The sequence below is a fragment of the Aethalodelphis obliquidens genome, unplaced genomic scaffold (genome assembly GCF_003676395.1).
Source record: "Aethalodelphis obliquidens isolate GAN/ISIS:26980383/991018 unplaced genomic scaffold, ASM367639v1 scaffold24, whole genome shotgun sequence".
NCBI lineage: Eukaryota > Metazoa > Chordata > Mammalia > Artiodactyla > Delphinidae > Aethalodelphis > Aethalodelphis obliquidens.
In genome coordinates, this window is record NW_020837968.1 from 22,299,594 (window position 1) to 22,323,589 (window position 23,996).

General features: G+C 34.4%; 1 protein-coding gene across 1 annotated transcript in view; it reads right to left on the reverse strand.

The window, feature by feature from the left end:
• The window catches only part of CATSPERE (catsper channel auxiliary subunit epsilon), a 243,606-nt gene that overhangs the window by 128,221 nt on the left and 91,389 nt on the right, over positions 1-23,996 (reverse strand). The window contains exon 9 of the mRNA XM_027122413.1: positions 14,840-15,332. Within this exon, the coding sequence (XP_026978214.1) occupies positions 14,840-15,332 (493 nt within the window). The remainder of the gene's footprint in view (positions 1-14,839; positions 15,333-23,996) is intronic.

Sequence of the window (23,996 nt, forward strand, 5' to 3'; positions counted from 1 at the left end):
AATTAAAGATCCCACATACCACAACTAAAAGATCCCACATGCCACAGCTAAAGATCCTATATGCCACAATTAAATATCCTGGACACTGCAACTAAAGATCCCGAATGCGGCAATGAGGATCCTGCATGTAGCAACTAAGACCCAGTGCAGCCAAATAAACAAACAAACTAATAAGTAAATAAATATTTTTAAAATGTGTACATCTTTTTTTTTTTTTTTGTGGTACGTGGGCCTCTTACTGCTGTGGCCTCTCTCATTGCGGAGCACAGGCTTTGGATGCGCAGGCTCAGCGGCCATGGCTCACAGGCCCAGCTGCTCCGTGGCATGTGGGATCTTCCCGGACCGGGGCATGAACCCGTGTCCCCTGCACTGGCAGGCGGACTCCCAACCACTGCGCCACCAGGGAAGTCGAAAAATGTGTACATCTTTAACTTCCCACAGATCGTTAAGTGATATTATACCACTTCAAATACAGTATAAAAATATTGCAAAAGTGTATTTCCACTTCTCCCCTCTTGTCTTTTTCATACATTTTATTTTTATATGCGTTATAAACTCTAAACTACATTGTTACTATTTTTGTTTAAACACTTATCTTTTAAAGGGATTTAAATAATAATAAGAAATATTATAAATGTAATCTTGTAGATACCATTTGTGGTGATTTTCACTTCTTTGTGTAGGTCCATAGTTCCATCTGGTATCATTTTCCTTCCACTCAAAGGGCTTGCTTTAGCACATTTCTTCTTTGTGGGTGTGCTAATGATGAATTAGCCCAACTTTAGTACATCTGAAAAAGTATTTTCACTTCATTTTTGAAAGATATTTTCATGGCTTTAGAATTCTATATTTGAAAGAGGTTGCTCCACTGTCTTTTCACTGGCATTGTTTCCAATGAGAAATTTGATGTCATACTTATCTTTGTTCCTTTGTATGTAAAATATTTTATTCTTCTGACTGCTTTTAAGATTTTTCTCTTTATCATTAGCTCTGAGCAATTTGATTATGTGTCTTGGTATAGTTTTCTTCATATTTCACATGCTTGGGGTTCACTGAGCATTTTAGATCTTTAGGTTTCAGCTTTAATCAAATTTGGATCATTCTGGCCATTAATTTTTCAAAAAATATTTTTGTGCCTCCTTCCTCCTTCAAGAATTCCAAGTACATCCATGTTAGGCTGAAAGAAGTTTCACAATCACTGTGAGGTTCTTTTTATTTTATTTATTTATTTTTGGTCTCGTATTCTCTGTATATCATTTTGAATAATTTCTACTGCTGTTTTGATGTTCACTAATCCTTTCTTCTATAATGCCTGCTGGTAATCACATCCAATGTCCTTTTTAAAAATCTCAGTCATAGAAGTTTTCATCTCTCAAAGTTTGATTTGGGTATTTTCTTAAATATAAAATATCTTCCTATCTCTACTTTACATGCTTTTCTCCTCTCTAGCTTTTGAATATGTGAAACACAGGTATCTCTTTTAATATCTTTGTCTGCTAATTCTAACATCTGTGTCAGTTTGGGTTCAATTTTGATAAGCTAATTTTTCTCTTCAATATGGATCATATTTTCTTGTTCTTTGTATGCTTGGTATTTTTGATTGAATGACAGAAATTGTGACTATTACCTTGTTGGGTGCTGAATATTTTTTTAAAATATTCTTGAGTTTTGTTCTGAGATGTCTTAAATTACTTTAAAACAGCTGGATACTTTTGGGGTTTTTTGTTTAAAATTTGTTAGATGGGACCAGAGAAGCACTTTGTCTAGTGATAATTATTCTCAGTAGTGAGGCAAGACACTTAGGAGCACTCTACTCAATCCCCCATGAATTGTTATGTGTGTTTTCAGTCTGGCTGGTTAGAACAGGTACTGTTCCCATCCCTGTGTGAGTTATAATTCAATTCCCTAGTCCTTTCATTCAGTTTTTTCCCCAGGATTGGATAGTTTCCCCACAAATATAGACTGATTGATACACTGCTGAATACATGAGGGGAGTCCTTGGAAAATCTCTAGAATTCTGTGTGCAGCTCTCTTATCATTGCTATTCTGCTTTGCAAGCTCCAGCCACCTTCCCTCCCTTGATTATAAGTTCCACTTCCTCAACTAAGTGAATCTGCTGGACTCTGTCTCAGTCTCCTATGTCACCATTCCCTGGTCTGGGAACTTTCTCAAGACATTAAGCAGGGGCAATTGCAGGGCTTATCTTGATTTCCAATGTTTTTGAATATATAAAGCATGGTTTCATACTATTTTCTGCTGTTGTTTCATGCTGGAACATATATATATATATATATATATATATATATATATATATCCTATTTTTTATCTATTTTTTATTCTATCTTGTGCAGAAGTGGAAGATTCTAATATAAGCACTTAATCCTATCAATTCCATTTTAGGCACTGCTTTAGCAGAACTCCATAATATCCTCACTTTCATTCAGTTAAAAGAATATCTAAAGACACCGATGAAGAGACCTTCGAGATGGTGGAGGAGTAAGACGAGGAGATCACCTTCCACCCACAAATACATCAGAAATACATTGACATGTGGAACAACTCCTACAGAACACCTACTGAACGCTGGCAGAAGACCTCAGATTTCCCAAAAGCCATGTGGTTGACAGGGTCTTGATGCTCTGGCCAGTATCAGGCCTATGTCTCTGAGGTGGGAGAGCTGAGCTCAGGACCTTGGTCAACCAGAGACCTCCCAGCTCCACGTAATATCAAATGGCAAAAACTCTCCCAGAGATCTCCATCTCAATGCTAAGAGCCAGTTAAACTCAACGACCAGCAAGCTACAGTACCAGAAAACCTATGCCAAACAACTAGCAAGACAGGAACACAACCCCACCCATTAGCAGAGAGGTTGCTTTAAATCATAATAATGTCACAGACACCCCAAATCACACCACCAGACGTGGTCCTGCACACCAGAAAAACAAGATCCAGCCTCATCCACCAGAACACAGGCACTAGTCCCCTCCACTAGGAAGCCTACACAACTGAACTGAACCAACCTTAGCCACTGGGGGCAGACACCAAAAACAATGGGAACTACAAACCTGCAGCCTGTGAAAAGGAGACCCCAAATACAGTAAGTTAAGCAAAATGAGAAGACAGAGATACACACAGCAGATGAAGGAGCAACATAAAAACCCACCAGACCAAACAAATGAAGAGGAACTAGGCAGTCTACCTGAAAAAGAATTCAGAGTAATGATAGTAATGATGATCCAAAATCTTGGAAATAGAATGGAGAAAATACAAGAAACGTTTAACAAGGATCTAGAGGAACTAAAGAGCAAACAAACAATGATGAACAACACAATAAATGAAATAAAAAATTCTTTAGAAGGAATCAATAGCAGAATAATGGAGGCAGAAGAATGGATAAGTGACCTGGAAGATAAAATAGTGGAAATAACTACAGCAGAGCAGAATAAAGAAAAAAGAATGAGAAGAATTGAGGACAGTCTTAGAGACCCCTGGGACAACATTAAACACACCAATATTCGAATTATAGGGTTCCCAGAAGAAGAAGAGAAAAAGAAAAGGACTGAGAAAATATTTGAAGAGATTATAGTTGAAAATTTCCCTTATTTGGGAACAGAAATAATCAATCAAGTACAGGAAGCACACAGAGTCCCACAGAGGAGAAATCCAAGGAGAAACACGCCAAGACACATTAATCAAACTATCAAAAATTAAATACAAAGAAAAAATATGAAAAGCAGTAAGGGAAAAAAACCAAATAACATACAAGGGAATCCCCATAAGATTAACAGCTGATCTTTCAGCAGGAAGTCTGAAAGCCACAAGGGAGTGGCAGGACATATTTAAAGTGATGAAAGGGAAACCCTTCAACCAAGATTACTCTACCCAGCAAGGATCTCATGCAGATTTGCTGGAGAAATTAAAACCTTTACAGACAAGCAAAAGCTAAGAGATTTCAGCACCACCAAACCAGCTTTACAACAAATGCTAAAGGAAATTCTCTAGGCAGGAAACACAAGAGAAGGAAAAGACCTACAATAATAAACCCAAAACAATTAAGAAAATGGTAATAGGAATGTACATATTGATATCTACCTTAAATGTAAATGGATTAAGTGTTCCCACCAAAAGACATTGACTGGCTGAAATGATACAAAAACAAGACCCATATATATGCTGTCTACAAGAGACCCACTTCAGACATAGGGACACATACAGATGGAATGTGAGGGGATGGGAAAAGTTATTCCATGCAAATGGAAATCAAAACAAAGGTGGAGTAGCAATTCTCATATTAGACAAAATAGACTTTAAAATAAAGACTATTACAAGACACAAAGAAGGACACTACACAATGATCAAGGGATCAATCCAAGAAAAAGATATAACAATTGTAAATATTTATGCACCCAACATAGGAGCACCTCAATACATAAGGCAAATGTTAACAGCCATTAAAGGGGAAATCAACAGTAACAGAATCATAGTAGGGGACTTTAACACCCCACTTTCACCAATGGATAGATCATCCAAAATGAAAATAAATAAGGAAAGACAAGCTTTAAATGATACATTAAACAAGATGGACTTAACTGATATTTATAGGACATTCCATCCAAAAACAACAGAATACACATTTTTCTCAAGTGCTCATGGAACATTCTCCAGGATAGATCATATCTTGGGTCACAAATCAAGCCTCAGTAAATTTAAGAAAATTGAAATTGTATCAAGTATCTTTTCCTACCACAACGCTATGAAAGTAGCTATCAATTACTGGAAAGAAATCTTAAAAAAATAGAAACATATGGAGGCTAAAAAATACACTACTCAATAACTGAGAGGTCACTGAAGAAATCAAAGAGGAAATCAAAAAATACCTAGAAACAAATGACAATGAAAACAAGATGACCTAAAACTTATGGGATGAAGCAAAAGCAATTCTAAGATGGAAGTTTATAACAATACAATCTTACCTCAAGAAACAAGAAACATCTCAAATAAACAATGTAACCATACACCTAAAGCAATTAGAGAAAGAAGAACAAAAAAAACCCCAAAGTTAGCCGAAGGAAAGAAATCATAAAGATCAGATCAGAAAAAAATGAAAAAGAAATGAAGGGAATGATAGCAAAGATCAATAAAACTAAAAACATAGAAGATAAACAAAATTGATAAACCATTAGCTAGACTCATCAAGAAAAAAAGGGAGAAGACTCAAATCAATAGAATTAGAAATGAAAAAGGAGAAGTAACAAGTGACACTGCAGAAATACAAAGGATCACGAGAGATTACTACAAGCAGCTATATGCCAATAAAATGGACAACCTGGAAGAAACCGACAAATTATTAGAAAAGCACAACCTTCCGAGACTGAACCGGGAAGAAATAGAAATTATAAGCAGACCAATCATAAGCACTGAAATTGAGACTGTGATTAAAAATCTTCAAACAAACACAAGCCCAGGACCAGATGGCTTCGCAGGCGAATTCTATCAAACATTTTGAGAAGAGCTAACACCTATCCTTCTCAAACTCTTCCAAAATATAGCAGAGGAAGGAACTCTTCCAAACTCATTCGATGAGGCCACCATCACCCTGATACCAAAAACAGAAAAAGATATCACAAAAAATGAAAATTACAGGCTAATATCACTGATGAACATAAATGCAAAATCCTCAACAAAATACTAGCAAACAGAATCCAACAGCGCATTAAAAGGATCATACACCATGATCAAGTGGGGTTTACCCCAGGAATGCAAGGATTCTTCCATATACACAAATCAAAAATGGGACACACCGTATTAACAAATTGAAGGAGAAAAACTACATGATCATCTCAATAGATGCAGAAAAATCCTTCAACAAAATTCAACACCCATTTATGATAAAAACCCTCCAGAAAGTAGGCATAGAGGGAACCTACCTCAACATAATAAAGGCCATATATGAAAAACACAAAACCAAAATCGTTCTCAGTGGTGAAACCTGAAACCATTTCCTCTAAGATCAGGAACAAGACAAGGTTGTCCACTCTCACTAATATTATTCAACATAGTTTTGGAAGTTTTAGCCACAGCAATTAGAGAAGAAAAAGAAATAAAAGTTATCCAAATCGGAAAAGAAGAAGTAACGCTGTCACTGCTTGCAGATGACATGATACTACACATAGAGAATCTTAAAGATGCTATCTGTAAACTACTAGAGCTAAACAATGAATTTGGTAAAGTAGCAGGATACAAAATTAATGCACAGAACTCTCTTGCATTCCTATACACTAACAATGAAAAATCTGAAAGAGAAATTAAGGAAACTCTCCCATTTACCACTGCAACAAAAAGAATTTAACACCTAGGAATAAACCTACCTAAGGAGACAAAAGACCTGTATGCAGAAAACTATAAGACACTGATGAAAGAAATTCAAGATGATACAAACATATGGAGAGATATACCATGTTCTTGGATTGGAAACATCAACACTGTAAAAGTGACAATACTACCCAAAGCATTCTACAGATTCAATACAATCCCTATCAAACTACCAATGGCATTTTTCACAGAACGAAGACAAAAAATTTCACAATTTGTATGTAAACATGAAAGACCCTGAAGAGCCAAAGGAATCTTAAGAAAGAAACACAGAGCTGTAGGAATTAGGCTCCCAGACTTTAGACTATACTACAAAGCTACAGTAATCAAGACAGTATGGTACTGGCAGAAAAACAGAAATATAGATCAATGGAATAGAATAGAAAGCCCGGAGATAAACCCATGCTCATATGGTCAACTTATTTTTGATAAAGGAGGCAAGAATATACAATGGATAAAAGACAACCTCTTCAATGAGTGGTGCTGGTAAAACTGGACAGCTACATGTGAAAGAATGAAATTAGAACACTCCTTAACACCATACACAAATATAAACTCAAAATGGGTTAAAGACCTAAATGTAAGGCTAGAAACTATCAAACTGTTAGAGGAAAACATACGCAGAACACTCTATGACATAAATCACAGAAAAATCCTGTTTGATTCACCTCCTAGAGAAATGGAAATAAAAACAAAAATAAACAAATGGGACCTAATGAAACTTAAAAGCTTTTGCACAGCAAAGGAAAAGGAAACCATAAAAAAGATGAAAAGACAACCCTCAGGATGGGAGAAAATATTTGCAAATGAAGCCACTGACAAAGGATTAATGCCCCAAATTTACAAGCAGCTCATGCAGCTCAATATCAAAAAAACAAACTACCCAAACCAAAAATGGGCAGAAGACCTAAGCAGACATTTCTCCAAAGAAGATATACAGATTGCCAACAAACACATGAAAGGATGCTCAACATCATTAATCATTAGAGAAATGCAAATCAAAACTAACATGAGGTATCACCTCACACCAGTCAGAATGGCTATCATCAAAAAATCTACAAACAGTAAATGCTGGAGAGGGTGTGGAGAAAAGGGAACCCTCTTGCAATGTTGGTGGGAATGTAAATTTATACAGCCACTATGGAGAACAGTGTGGAGGTTCCTTAGGATAATAAAAATAGAATTACCATACCACCCAGCAATCCCACTACTGGGCATGTATCCTGAGAACACCATAATTGAAAAAGAGTCATGTACCACAGTGTTCATTGCAGCTCTATTTACAACAGCCAGAACATAGAAGCAACGTAAGTGTCCACCGACAGATGAACGGATAAAGAAGATGTGGCCCATATATACAATGGAATATTACTCAGCCATAAAAAGAAAGGAAATTGAGTTATTTGTAGTGAGGTGGATGGATCTAGAGATTGTCATACATGGTGAAGTAAGTCAGAGAGAGAAAAACAAATACCGTATGCTAACACATATATATGGAATCTAAAAAAAAAAAAAGGTTCTGAAGAACATCAGAGCAGAACAGGAATAAAGGCCCAGACGTAGAGAATGGACTTGAGGACATGGAGAGGGGGATGGGTAAGCTGGGACGAAGTGAGAGAGTCACATGGACTTATATATACTACCAAATGTAAAATAGATAGTTAGTGGGAAGCAGCCACATAGCACAGGGAGATCAGCTTGGTGCTTTCTGACCAGCTAGAAGGGTGGGATAGGGAGGATGGGAGGGACACACAAGAGGGAGGAGATATGGGGATATATGTATAGCTGATTCACTTTGTTATAAAGCAGAAACTAACACACCATTGTAAAGCAATTTTACTCCAATAAAGATTTTTAAAAAAAGACACTGATGAAAGACATTAAAGAGGACACAAATAAATGGAAATATATAACATGTGCTTGGAGTGGAAGAATTAATGTTGTTAAAATGACAATACTATGCAAGGCAATCTACAGATTCTATGCAATGCCTATCAAATTACCAATGGCATTTTTCACAGAATTAGAACAAAAAATTTTAAAACTTCTATGGAAACACAAAAGACCCCCCAAAACCAAAACAATATTGAGAAAGAACAGAGCTATAGGAATCAGGTTCCCTGACTTCAGACTATACTACAAAGCTACAGTGATAAGAACAGTATTGTACTGGCAGAAAACAGACACATAGATCAATGGAACAGCATAGAAAGCCCAGAAATAAACGCAGACACTTATGGTCAATTAATCCACTACAAAAGATTCAAGAATATACAATGGAGAAAAGATAGTCTCTTCAATAAGTGGTGCTGGGAAAACTGGACAGCTACATGTAAAAGAATGAAATTAGAACACTCCCTAACACCATACACAAAAACAAACTCAAAATAGATTAAAGACCTAAATGTAAGAGCAGATACTATAAAACTCCTAGAGGAAAACATAGGGAGAACACTCTTTAAGATAAATCACAGGAATATTATTTGGGGTCTATCTCCTAGAGTAATGGAAATAAAAGCAAAAATAAACAAGTGGAACCTAATTAAATGTAAAAGCTTTTGCACAGGAAAGGAAACCATAAACAAAACAAAAAGACAACCTATTAAATAGGAGAAAATATTTGCAAACAATCTGACTGACAAGGGATTTGTCTGCAAAATATAAAAATAGCTCATACAACTCAATAAAAAAAAAACCAACCAAAAAATTGGCAGAAGACACAAATAGACATTTCTCCAAAGAAGATATAGAGATGGCCAACAGGCACATGAAAATCAAATGTAAATCAAACACTCCAGTCAGAATGGCCATCATTAAAATGTCTACAAATAATAAATGCTGGAGAGCATGTGGAGAAAATGGAAACCTCCTGCACTGTTGGTGGGGATGTAAATTGGTACAACCACTATGGAGGACAGTAAGGAGGTTCCTTAAAAAACTAAAAATAGAGTTACCGTATGATACAGCAATCCCACTCCTGGGCATATATCCAGAGAAAACTATAATTTGAAAAGGTACATGCACCCCAGTGTTCATAGCAGCACTATTTAAAGCCAAGACATGGAAGCAACCTAAGTCTCCATCAACAGATGAATGGATAAAGAAGATGTGGCATATATACCCAATGGAATATTACTCACCTTAAAAAAGAATGAAATAATTCCATTTGCAGCAACATGGGTGGACTTAGAGATTATCATATTAAGTGAGGTAAGACAGAGAAAGAGAAATATCATATGATATTGCTTATATGTGGACTCTTTAAAAATAAGACAAATGAACTTATTTACAAAACAGTAACAGACTCACAGGCATAGAAAACAAACTTATGGTTATCAAAGGGGAAAGTGGGCAGGGAGGGATAAATTAAGAGTTTGATATTAACAGATACACACTACTATATATAAAAAAAACAACAAGGATCTACAGGGAATTATATTCAATATCTTTGAATAACCTATAATGGAAATGAATCTGAAAAAGAATATATACATATAAATAAATATGTATATAGCTGAATATATACAACTGAGTATATATATATACATATATGTGTGTGTATATATATATATATATATATATATATATGAATCACTGTGCTGTACACCTGAAACTAACAGAACATTGTAAATCCACTATACTTCAATTAAAATAATTAAAAAAAAGATTTTCTAATTTCCCTGAGATGTCCTATTTAACACATGAATTACTTAGAAGTGCATTGTTTAATTTCCAAGAATTGGGGTATTTCCAGATATATTTCTGTTATTGACTCTTAGTTTAATTCCACTGTAGTTAGAGAACATACTTTATATGATTTAAATTCTTTTAAATGTGTTGAGGTTTGATTTATGACTCAGTATATGGTCTGTCTTGGTAAATGTTCCATGAACGCTTGCTAAGAATATATATTCTGCTGTTGTTGGGTAGACTATCCTATAAATATAAATGAGATTCAGTTGGTTTTTCAGTTCTTCTATACAATTGTCTATTTTATCTTCAACTATAATTATGGATTTGTCAATTTCTTCTTTCACTTCCATCAGTTTTGATATAGTTTCAATGTTTTACTTTTATTTAGTTAAAATGATTTTTAGGGGACTTCTCTGGTGGTGCAGTGGTTAAGAATCCACCTGCCAATGCAGGGGATATGGGTTTGAGCCCTGGTCTGGGGAGATCCCACATGCCGCAGAGCAACTAAGCCTGTGCACCACAACTACAGAGCCTGCAGTCTAGAGCTCATAAGCCACAACTACTGAGCCCATGTACCACAGCTACTGAAGCCCACATGCCCTAGAACCTGTGCACCACAACTACTAAGCCTACGTGCCACAACTACTGAAGCCCATGTGCTCTACGGCCCATGTGCCACAACTACTGAGCCTGTGTGCTGCAACTACTGAAGCCCGTGCACCTAGAGCCCATGCTCTGCAACAAGAGAAGCCACCACAATGAGACCCATGCACCGCAATGAAGAGTAGACCCCGATTGCCACAGCTAGAGAAAGCCTGTGTACAGCAACGAAGACACAATGGAGCCAAAACCAAAAAATTTTAAAAAATTATTTTTCATCCCCTTGAAATGGTGTTTGTCCAAATGGTTATTGTAATGTGTATTTATAAAATTTCAAATCCTTGATGACCTTCCACATATCTGTTTTTAAAAAGTTGATTTCTAGTTTAATTCTGTTATGACCAGAGAACATACTTTGATTTCTCTTCTTTTAAATTTGTTAACATTTGTCTTATGTTCTAAAATATACTCTATCTTTGCTAATATTCCATGTTTACTTGAAAAGAATATATTTTCTGCTGTTGTTGGGTGGAGTATATTTTACAAATGTCTACTAGGTCTAGTTGGTTAATTCAGGGGTCAGCAAACTTTTTATGGAAAGGGCTATATAGTAAATATTTAAGTTTTGGTCCACATACTCTATTGCAAATTTTTATTAGTGCTGTTGTAGGGCAAAAGCAGCCAGAGATGATACATAAGCAAACGAGCATGGCTATATTCCAATAAAACTTTTTACACAAAAGACAGCAGACTTGATTTGGCTGAGATGGGCAGTAGTTTTCTGACCACTGGTGTTATTTATCCTTGTACATCCTTGCTTGTTTCCTGTCTACTTGTTTTATCTATTACTGAAAAAGGACTGTGGAAATCTTCCAACAATTTTGTGGATTTATCTATTTCTTTTTTCCATTCAATTAATTTTGGTTCATTTGCTATGAAGCTTGTTTGTTAGATACATACACATTTAGGATTACTATGTCTTCTTGACAAATTGACCCTTTTATCATATAATGTCCCTTTTTATCCAATTGTTTTCCTAGTTTGTCTGATATTAATAAATCTACTCACATTTTCTTTAATTAGTGTTTGCATGGTATATACTTTTCCAATGTTTTACTTTTAATTCAACTATGTCTCCTTATATTGAAAGTGGGTTTCTTATGGGAAGCATATATTTTGGTCTTTAAAAAAAAATCCAATTTGACAATCTCTGCCTTTTAATTAGTATTTTTTGGCCATTTACATTTAATGAAATTATTGACATGTTTATATTTAATTACCATTTTGTTGTTTTCTGTTTGTATCCTCTGGTTTTTGTCTCTGTGTTTCCCTTTCCTGTCTTCTTTTAGGTTATTGAAAAGAAATTTTTTTTTAGTATTCCATTTTAATTTATCTGTTGAGGTTTTTAAAACTCTATCTTGTATAATTTTTTAGTGGTTGCTCTATGGGTTATAATAATGCATTTAACATTTCAAGTGTAATGAAGAAAGCTCACTACCCCATGGGTTCTTTTATCCTTCTTCATTTATGCTGTAATAATCATGTATTATATCAACATACATTAAAAAGCTCACCAGAAAATGTTATATATTTTAAATTTTGCTATTACATATCATACGTATTTTAAGGAACTTAAGAGTATAAAAATTAAGAGTATAAAAATACAAAAATTTTATAGTCTTAAGCTTTAAGGAACTTAAGAGTATAAAAATAATCTATGTAATAGATTATATAATAACAATCTATTATTATTAGATTAAATATTATTATATAATCTAATAATAATCTAATAATTGTTAGATTAGAATTTTATTTTAGCTAATTAAATTAGATTAATAAATCTAATTAAATAATTTTATTAAAATGATTTTAGTCTAAAATAATTTTTACCTGTATATCTACCATTTCAGTTGTTTTTTACTCATTATTGAAGTTTTAAATTCTCCATTTCCCTTCCACCTGATAAGCTTCATTAGACATATATTTCTTTTAGAATAGGTATTCTGGTAACAGATTTTCTTAGTTTTCCTTCATCTGAGAATGTCTTTATTTCTCCTTAATTCCTGAAAGACATGTTTGTCTGGAATAGAATTCTATGCTGATGATCCTTTCTTTCAGTACTCTACTAATACTGCTTCATTGCCTTCTGTTATCTATGGCCTGTGAGGAAAAATCAGCTATCACTTGAATCATTGTTCTCCTATATATGATGTATCACTTCTCTCTGGCTGCTTCCACATTTTTTTCCTTTGGTTTTTAGTAGTTTGATTATGAGTTTCTTTTACAACTACATTGTCTGGAGTCTGTTGGGCTTCATGGCTCCATAAGTTTATACTTATTACCAAATTTGAGAAGTTTCTAGCCATTATTTATTCAGATTTTTTTTTTCTACATAATCCTCTCTCCTCTCCTCCTTGGACTCCAATGTCATGTATGTTAGACGTTTTGGTATTGTCCCACAGGTCTCTGGGGCCTGGTTCAACTTTGACAATTTTTATCTATTGTTTACATTGGAAATTTTCTATTGATATAACTTCAGTCTTATTGACTGTTTCCTTTGTCATGTCATACCCATTCTGCTATTGAGCACATCTAATCAATTTTATTTCAATTATTCTAATTATATTATAAAATTCCTGATTTTGATTCTTAAAATAGTTTCAAACATTCTTATTCTTGAGGATAGTTTTATTGAATGTATATAATTTTAGGTTGCCAATAACTTGACGTCAGTTGAGTATTTCACTATCTTCTGACTTCCATTGATTCTAATTGTTTTACTATCTTTACTTTGTTTATAATTTGTCCTTTCTCCTTGGATGCTTTTAATATCTCTTATTAGTCTTTGATACCCTGCAATTTCACTATTTTGTGTCTAAGTGGGTTTTCTTTTTTCCTATATCAACTTGGATTTATTAATATTTATGGATTGAGGATTGATATCTTTCTTTAAGTCTGAAAAAGTCTCAGCTCTTTCTCTTTCTTGCTAAAATTTCATTTTGGAATTCTGGTTAGATATATGTTGAATCTTCTCTTTCCCATTCTTTCTTTCATCTCTCTTACCCTCTTTTCCTTGATTTCTCCCAGATTTTCATTTTGTTTGATTTCTTCTTATCTACTTCTCAATGCACTAGTTATTTTTGTTGTATCCAATCTTCTATTTAAGGTGATCATTGAATTTTACATTTCAATTTTTGTTAGTTTTATCTAGGTTATATTTTAACATTTATTTTTACATATTTAAAATTTTTGAAATAGAATCTACATACAGAAAATTGACCAAGTATAAATAAATAAATAAATAGCTGGAAGATTGATCACAAAGCAGAAATCTGTGTAATAGCTACCTAGATTAAAAAATAGAATATAATCAGAACTCCCAAATATCACACATACTCCCTCCCAATCACTACATCTTTTCTTTCCAGGATAACAATTATCCTAAATTTTATGGTAATGACTCCCTTGCTTTTAGTTTTACTCATTGCCTTGTCATTTGATAGATTCCTTTTTTCTCATGCTTTCCATTTTCTTTTCCATTTATTTAAATCTATTAAAGATATTTTAGATTCATTTTATTCTCTGTAGTTGGTGGTACACCTCTGTAAAGAGGTCTCTGAGAAGCTAGGTCAGAAAGATAGAGTTATTTACAAGCATAAATAACTCTACAGGGACTTCCCTGGTGGTCCAGTGGTAAAGAATCTGACTTACAATGCAGGGGAGTGGGTTTGATTCCTGGTCAGGGAACTAAGATCCCACATGCCACAGGGCAACTAAGCCCATGTGCCACAACTATTGAGCTCATATGCCTCAACTAGAGAGCCTGTGTGCCATGAGCTACAGAGCCCACACGCTCTGGAACCCATGCACCACAACTACAGAGTCCACATGCCCTGGAGCCTACCCTCCACAACTAGAGAAGAGAAAACCTGCACGCCACAACTAGAGAGACACCCATGTGCCACAACGAAAGATCCTGCATGCCTCAGCAAAGATCCCGTGTGCTGCAACTAAGACCTGATGCAGCCAAAAATCAATTTAAAAAAAATCTTAAAAAAATAATTCTACAAAGAGCTGCATAGTATAGTCTCTGATATATCACTGTATTAAACAGTATGGTAAATATACCTAAATGTGCAGGTATAATATACATATATGTAATCTTTTTACTAACCTTCAATAAATAGTTGATCCAACACCATTTTCTTGATGTAATGCCAATAATTCCACCATCAGGAAGATTTACATTGCTTCCCAGTCCTTTGAATGCATTATAATTTTTTAAGTAAAGAATACCATTTATTAAAAAAAATATTCCATCCTGTGATAGGGTCACATCAGACACACTGTGTCTTTCATCATCAGTCAGAATGTTTGGAGGCACTCTGATTCTGGTCCAAGTACGGAATGAATCATTTGTCTGAAAGGTCTCCATATCAGCTACCACCACAACAAATGAAGGAACACAAGTAGCCCAGTCTGCCATTAACTGACTACCCTGTGGTGAAGATATTGGTAAAAACTCAGGAATCTCAGGTATTGTTAACAAAGAAAAAGTCAGCAGGAAAAAAATATCTGCAGTAAAGCAATCTTGAAAAGCCACTTGATTTCCTCTAATCTCCTTTAGCACATCATCTTCTGTCATCGGTATCGAGATATGCCAGGTCCTAAGAAGAGAAAAATAGAAAATATAAGAATAAAATGCACCCCCTCCTTCTTATCCATCTTGCATTGTGCTGACATTTATCATCTTTTATAAAAATTTTTATTTTTATCAACATAAGTCTGGGTAAAACAAAACAAATAGTACTAAAACATTACCACTGCCCCATTTCTCCTCATTCCTCACTTAAGTTCCCAAAGAAAAAGTTTTGACCCTTACAGCTCTTTGTCCTGGAATATGTTTCCATATTCTCAAACAAATATTCGGTTTTTTTTTTTTTTTTTGCGGTATGCGGGCCTCTCACTGTGGTGGCCTCTCCCGTTGCGGAGCACAGGCTCCAGACGCTCAGGCTCAGCGGCCATGGCTCATGGGCCCAGCCGCACCACGGCATGTGGGATCTTCCTGGACCGGGGCACGAACACGTGTCCCCTGCATCGGCAGGAGGACTCTCAACCACTGTGCCACCAGGGAAGCCCGTAGATGTTTTTAATGGCATCCAAGGCAATATTCGTTAAATGGATATCTGACATTCTGTACATATGCATATTTTATTTCTATTTCTTTTAAAATATCATTTATTTACTAATTTTTAAAACAAAATAATAAATCATGTTATACAAGAGTATATGATACAAAACACACACCTTAAAGAATAATACCAAGATGAACACCTGTGTAATAATCACCCATATCAAGAATCAGAACATTGCCAGTAACTTGGAAGTTTCCTGTATGTCTCTTCTTTCCCCCTCTTCCACCCACTCACATATAGTCACTGGCCTGATTTTTTAAAATACTGAGATATAATTGACATATAGCATTTTATTAGCTTTAGGTGTATAGTATAATGATTTGACATTTTTATATATTGCAAAATGATCACCACAGTAAGTCTAGTTATGTCCATCACCATACATAGCTATAAAAATTTTTTTTAATGATAAGAACTCTTAAGATCTACTCTCTTACTTCAAATATACAATATAATATTATTAAATAGAAAATATAAATATAAAACTCCACTAGTATAGCTGGATACTTTAAAACTTCTCTATAAGTAGTTAATAGATCCAACAGGCAGAAAATCAGTAAGGACATAGTTAAACTGAAGAGCACCATCAATCAACTGGATCTAATTGACATTTAAAGAATACTTCATCCTGGGCTTCCCTGGTGGCGCAGTGGTTGAGAGTCAGCCTGCCAATGCAGGGGACACGGGTTCATGCCCCAGTCCGGGAAGATCCCACATGCCGCAGAGTGGCTGGGCCCATGAGCCATGGCTGCTGAGCGTGCGCGTCCTGCGCGTCCACAGCCTTTGCTCCACAACGGGAGAGACCACAACAGTGAGAGGCCTGCATACCGCAAAAAAAAAAAAAAAAAAAAAAAAAGAAAAAGAAAAAAGAGTACTTCATCCTAAAACAGCAGAATACACATTCTTCTCAAGCTCATACGGAGTATTCACCAAGATGCACCATATTCTGGGCCACAAAGCACTCCTTAAAAAATTAGAAATCATCAAAGTATGCTCTCATATCACAATGTAATTAAGCTAGAAGTCAATACAGAAAGATACCTGAAATTTCCCTAAATATTTGGAGATTAAACAACACACTTCTAAGTAATATATGGATCAAGGAAGAAATCTCAAGTGAAATTTTAAAATATTTGGAAATAAATGAAAATACAACTTATCAAATTTGGGAGCTGACCTGAAAGCAGTGTGCAGAGGGAAGTTTACAACATGAAATGCATACACTAGAAAAGAAGAAAGAACTAAAAATCAATAATCTAAGCTTCCACCTTGAGAAACTAGAGATAGAAAAGGAATATAAACCTACATCAATCAGAAGAAAAATAATAATAAAAATTAGAGCAGAAATCAGCAAATTTAAACCAGAAAAGCAGTAGAGAGAATCAATGAAACCAAAAGCTGGTTCTTTGAAAAGATCAATAAAATCAATAAACTTCTAGTTGAGCTAAGAAAGAAAGACAAAGGACACAAATTACTAATATCGGAAATTAAAATGGGCCATCACTACTGATCTCCTGGACATTAAAGAGTAATAAAGGAATACTCCTTATTAAATGAAAAAATAATGGACAATTCTATGCCCACAAATTTGATAACTCAGATGAAATGGACCAATTGAAAGATACAACGTACCAAAAATCACACAAAGAGAAATAATGTGAATAGGGATATATGCATAAAATAAAATAAATAAATAACAAATTACCTTCCAAAACAAAAAGCACCAGGCCCAGACAGGTTCACTGGTGAATTCTAACATTTAAGGAACATAGGATGTCAATACTCTATAATCTCTTCCAGAAAATAGAAGCAGAGGCAATACTTCCCAACTTATTCTATGAGATCAGCATTACTCTAACACCAAAACCAGATAAAGACATTACAGATAAAGCTACAGACATTTTAAATTCAATAATGTGTAAAAAGATTTATTTACCATGACCAAATGGGATTTATTCCAGTTATGCAAGTCTGGTTCGACATTAAAAATCATTTAATATAATCCATCACATAAACAGGCTAATGAAGAAAAAGCATATAATCATATCAATAGATGTAGTAAAAGCATTTGACAACATCCAACACCCACTCATGATAAAAACTCTCAGCAAACTAGCAACAGAGGGGGAGCTTCCTTGACTTGATAAAGGAGCATCTACAAAAACATACAAAAAATTTAATGGTGAGAAATTAGATGCTTTCCTCCTAAGAACTTTCTAACTTGCCTCCTAAGAAGGCAAAGACTTCCATTCAACACCATACTGGAAGTTCTATCTAACACAATAAGACAAAAAAATGAAATAAAATTTTACAAGATTGGGAAGGAAGTAACAAAATGTTCTTTGTTTACAGATGACATGATTATCTATGTAGAGAATCCCAAAGAACAGACAAAAAATTCCTGGAACTAATAAGCAATTATAGCAAGGTTTCAGGATATAAGGTCAATTCCCATGCTTTAAAAAACTAGTTTACCCCATTATGTATTAATAAACTACATAGTATTTAATTTTTCAACTTTTTGCATTTTATATAAATGGAATCATACTGTACTCTTCTTCCATGACTTGCTTTTTTCATTCAATATTATGTTTGTGAAATACATTCATGTTGATTTGTGTTGCTGTGTTTGATTTATTTTTCACAGCTGTATAATGTATATATTCTATAGCATAATTATACTAGAGAATGTTTATCCATTTCTCTATGAATGGAAATTAGTGTTTCAATTTTTTTCCTATTAGAAACAATACTGCTACAAATATACTTTCACACCTCTCTTGATGCACCTGTGCATGGGTTTCTCTAAGGTATATACTGGTGTTGAATTGCTGAACCATTCGATATATGCATCTTCAACTTTGACTGACAGTGTAAAAATATCTTTCAAATTGTTTGTGCCAATTTATACTTCTACTAGCAATGTATGTAAGGGTTCCATTGATGCACATTTCTATGGTGTGAATGTTTGTGTGTGCCCAGAATTCGTATATTGAAATTCTAATGCCCAACGTGATGGTAATAGCAAGTGGAGCCTTAGAGAGGTGCTTAAGTCATGAGGGTAGAACTCTCATAAGTGGGATTAATGCACTTGTAAAAGAGGCCCAAGAGAGCTCCCCAGCCTGTTCCACCAGGTGAGGATACAATGAGAATTCTGACACCCAGAAGAGGGCCTTCAACCAACCACACTGGCACCCTGATCTCAGACTTCCACCCTCCAGAACTGTGAAAAATAAACTGTTGTTTATAAGTCACCCAGTTAATGGTATTTTGTTATAGCAGCCTGAATGCTGAAACATATTTTTACCAAGTCTAAAATGTTAATTTATCAATCTGGTATATGTAAAATAGACCTTTCTGGGCTATTAATATTTTTCTCTAATTGTTAATAAAGTCAAACATCATTTCATGTACCTATTAATGAGTTGTTTGTCAAATCTTTGCTTTTATAACTTGAGGTACTTTTATTGATTATAGAAAATTTTTCCTATCCTGAGGCAATAAAGGTATTTTCCTATCTCTTTTTAAAAGTTTTTCAGTTTAGCCTTCCACATGTATGTCTTCTGAGGTTATTTTATTATTATTATCATCATCATTATTATTAATCTCAGATTATTTTAATGTATGATATGAGGTAAGTAATTATGATATGAGGTAAGAATAAAGTAAAGCTTCATTCTGTCCCTATTAAGATGATTAGGTAGTTTTCTCCTTTAATCTATTAATGTAGTAAATTATATTAAAACATTTTAAATATTATACTACTAACCTTGCACTTCTGGTATAAACCAACTTGATTATATGTCATATCTCTTTTCATATATTGGTGGATTTATTTTACTAATATTTTATTCAGAGTTTTGTATCTAAGTTCATGAATGAGATAAGACTATAATTTTTCTTTCTCATACAGACCTTGCCTGAATTGGCATATGATAATTTGCTAACTTCATTCTGCAATTTAGGATTGGAATGATCTGTGCTAGTGCTCTCTCCCCCTCCCTAAATATTGTTAAATACTGATTAAGTTTCTTTGCTCGACTTCTATATTTCCTTTTGAGTCACCTTTAAAAAATTGTATTTTTCTAGAATGTTTTCTCTTTAAGTTTTCAAATGTATTGGTCTATAACTGTTTATGTATCTGCTACATCTCTAAAGTATGTTTGTTTTTAAAACCTAGATTAGTCTTTCCACATTTTTTCACATTACTTGTTCATGTAAAACCTTTTATCTCAACTCAGTGCCACCTCTAAGATGGTATCTAAATGGATCTCTCTGTATTATCACCTAGAGTATTTCTTTCATAGTTCTTGATACAACATATTATATTGTTTACATATTGTTAATTATCCATTTCCCATCTTAGAATTTGAATTAGAATAATTTGAATTCCCAATTAAAATTTGAATACAGAAGGTAGGGACCTTGACTATATCCCTAGTTTCTAACAGTAGCTTGATTAGTAGATGTACAACAAACATGTGTTGAAACAATTGTGGAAACCAATTGACATACATGTGCCAAAAAATTAAGTTAAATCTATACTTATTCTGTATCTAGTTACCATAAAGTTGAATTTGTTTTTTTTATTAGCTAGACATATAACATTTTATTTTATTAAAGTACAGTTGACATACAATATTATGTTCATTTCAGGTATACAACATAGTGATCTGACAATCAAATAAATAACAAAATGATCACCATGATAAATTTAGTAACTATCTGTTACTAAAATTATTACAGTATGATTGACTATATTACTTATACTGTATATTACATCCCTGTGACTTATTTTATAATTACAGGTTTGTACCTCTTAGTTCCCTTCACTTATTTCTCTTTCTAATAATTTTGTTACTAGTGTATAGAAATGCAACAGCTTTCTATATGCTAATTTTGTTTCCTGCATCTTTACTGAATTTATTTTTTAGTTCTAATAGTATTTTAGTGGGATCTATAGGATTTTTAATATATATAATACCATGTCATCTGCAAACAGTTTTACTTTTTCCTTTCCAATATGGATTAATTTTATTTATTTTTAATGTCTGATTGCTGTGGATAAGACTTTTAATATTATGTTGGTGAAAGTGGAGAGAGTGGGCATCCTTGTGTTGTTTCTGATCTTAGGGAAATGCTTTCAGCATTTCACCGAGTATGATATTAGCTGTGGGTTTGTCATATGTGGTCTTTATTATGTTCAGGTATGTTTCTTTTATACCCACTTTGTTCAGAGTCTTTATCATAAATGGAATTTGTGAAAAGTTCTCTTCTGCATCTATTGAGGTGATCACATGATTTTATCCTTCATTTCATTAATGTGGCATATCTCATTGATTTGTGGATATTGAATCACCCTTGTTTTCCCAGGATAAATCTCAGTTGATTATGGTGTATGATCCTTTTAATGAATTGTTGAAGTTGGTTTGCTAATATTTTGTTGAGTAATTTTGCATCTGTGTTCACTAGTGATATTGACTTGTAATATTCTTGTTTGTAATGTCTAGGTCTGGTTTTAGTATCAAGTTGATGCTGGCTTCATTGAATTAGTTCCTGCTCAATTTTTTTTTTTTTTTTGAATAGTTTGAGAAGTTATTAAGTCTTCATTAAATGTTCGGTAGAATTCACCTGTAAAGCCGTCTAGTCCTGGACTTTTGTTTGTTAGAATTTTTTGATTACTGATTCAATTTCATTACTAGTGATTGGTCTATGCAGATTTTCTATTTCTTCCTGATTCAGTCTTAGAAGATTGTATGTTTTTAGGAATTTATCCATTTCTTCCAGGTTGTCCTATTTGTTGGCATATAATTTTTCATAGTCATTCCTTATAATATTTTGTATCTCTGTGGTGTCAGTTGTAGCTTCTCTTTTATTTCTGAGTTTATTTATCTAGGCCAACTCTCTTTTTTCTTGATGTGTCTGGCTAACGTTTTATCAACTTTGCTTATCCTTTCAAAGAACCAACTCATTTCATTGACCCTTTCTTCCCTCCTTCCTTCCTTTTTTGTCTCTGTTTTATTTGTTTCCACACTCTGGTTGTCACTATTTCTTTCCTTCTACTAACTTTGGGCTTTGTTTGTTCTTCTTTTTCTAGTTCCTTTAGGTGTAAGTTTAGGTTGTTTGTTGGTAATTTTTCTTCTTTCCTGATGTAGACCTTTATTGCTGTAAACTTGCCTTTTAGAACTGCCTTTGCTGCGTCCCATAGACTTTTTTTTTTTAAATAAATTTATTTATTTTATTTTTGGCTGCGTTGGGTCTTCATTGCTGAGCATGGGCTTTCTCTATTGTGGCAAGTGGGGGCTACTCTTCGTTGCAGTGTGCAGGCTTCTCATTGTGGTGGCTTCTCTTGTTGTGGAGCATGGGCTCTAGGCACACAGGCTTCAGTAGTTGTGGCACACGGGCTTAGTTGCTCCGTGGCATGTGGGATCTTCCCAGACCAGGGCTCGAACCTGTGTCCCCTGCATTGGTAGGTGGATTCTTAACAAATGCGCCACCAGGGAAGCCTCACCCCATAGACTTTAGAATGTTGTATTTCCACTTTTATTTGTCTCAAGGTATTGGTTTATTTTCTTTGATATCTTCAATGACCCAATGGTTGTTTAGACTCCATGTGCTTGTGTTTTTTCTAGTTTCTTATTGTAGGTGATTTCTAGTCTCATACCATTGTGACTGGAAAAGATGCTTGATATGATTTCAATCTTTTTCAATGTATTGAGACTTCTTTTGTGTCATTACATGTAATCTATCCTGGAGAATATTCCATGTGTACTTGAAAGAATGTGTATTCTGATGTTTTTGGGTGGAATGCTTTGGATGCATCTCGTAAGGTAGCCTGATTTAATGTGTCATTTTTTCAACATCTTTATTGGAGTATAAATGCTTTACAGTGTTGTGTTAGTTTCTGCTGTATAACAAAGTGAATCAGCTATATGTATACATATACCCCATATCCTCTCCCTCTTGAGCCTCCCTCCCACCCTTCCTATCCCATCCCTCTAGGTCCTCACAAAGCCTGGAGTTGATCTCCTTGTGCTATCCAGCATCTTCCCACTAGCCATCCGTTTTACATTTGGTAGTGTATATATGTCAATTCTACTCTTTCACTTCATCCCAGCTTCCCCTTCCCCCTCGTGCCCTCAAGTCCATTCTGTACATCTGCGTCTTTGTTCCTGCCCTGCCACTAGGTTCATCAGTACTGCTTTTTAAAATTCCATATATATGCATTAGCATACAGTATTTATTTTTCTCTTTCTGACTTACTTCACTCTGTATGACAGACTCTAGGTCCATCCACCTCACTACAAATAACTCAATTTCGTTCCTTTTTATGGCTGAGTAATATTCCAATGTATATATGTGCCACATCTTCTTTATCCAGTCATCTGTTGAGGGACATTTAGGCTGCTTCTCTGTCCTGGTTATTGTAAATAGTGCTTCAGTGAACACTGTAGTACATGTCTCTTTTTGAATTACGGTTTTCTAAGGGTATATGCCCAGTAGCGGGATTGCTGGGTCATATGGTAACTCTATCTTTAGTTTTTTAAGGAAAATCCATACTGTTCTCCATAGTGGCTGTATCAATTTACATTCCCACCAACAGTGCAGGAGGTTTCCCTTTTTATGTCAGTGTTTCCTTATTGGTTTTCTGTCTAGATAATCCATCCATTAATATAAGTGGTGTTTAAAGAACCCTACTGTTTTTGTATTACTGTGAATTTCTTCTGTTCTGTCTGTTAATATTTGCTTTATGTATTTAGGTGTTCCTATGTTGGGTGCATATATATTTACAAGTGTTATATATTCTTCTTGGATTGATCCCCTTACCATTAATTATGTTCTTCTTTGTCTCTTATTACAGCCTGTGTTAAAGTTTATTTTGTCCGATATAAATATTGTTACCCCCAGCTATCTTTTTGCTTCTGTTTGCGTGGAATACAAGTATTCCTTGGAGATATTACAGGTTCAGTTCCAGACCATTGTGATAAAGCATATATTGCAATAAAGCAAATCATACGAATTTTTTCATTTCCCAATGCATAGAAATGTTATGTGTACACTTACTATAGTTTATTGAGTGTGCAATATCATTTTCTAAAAGAACAATGTACATATCTTAATTAAAAATACATTATT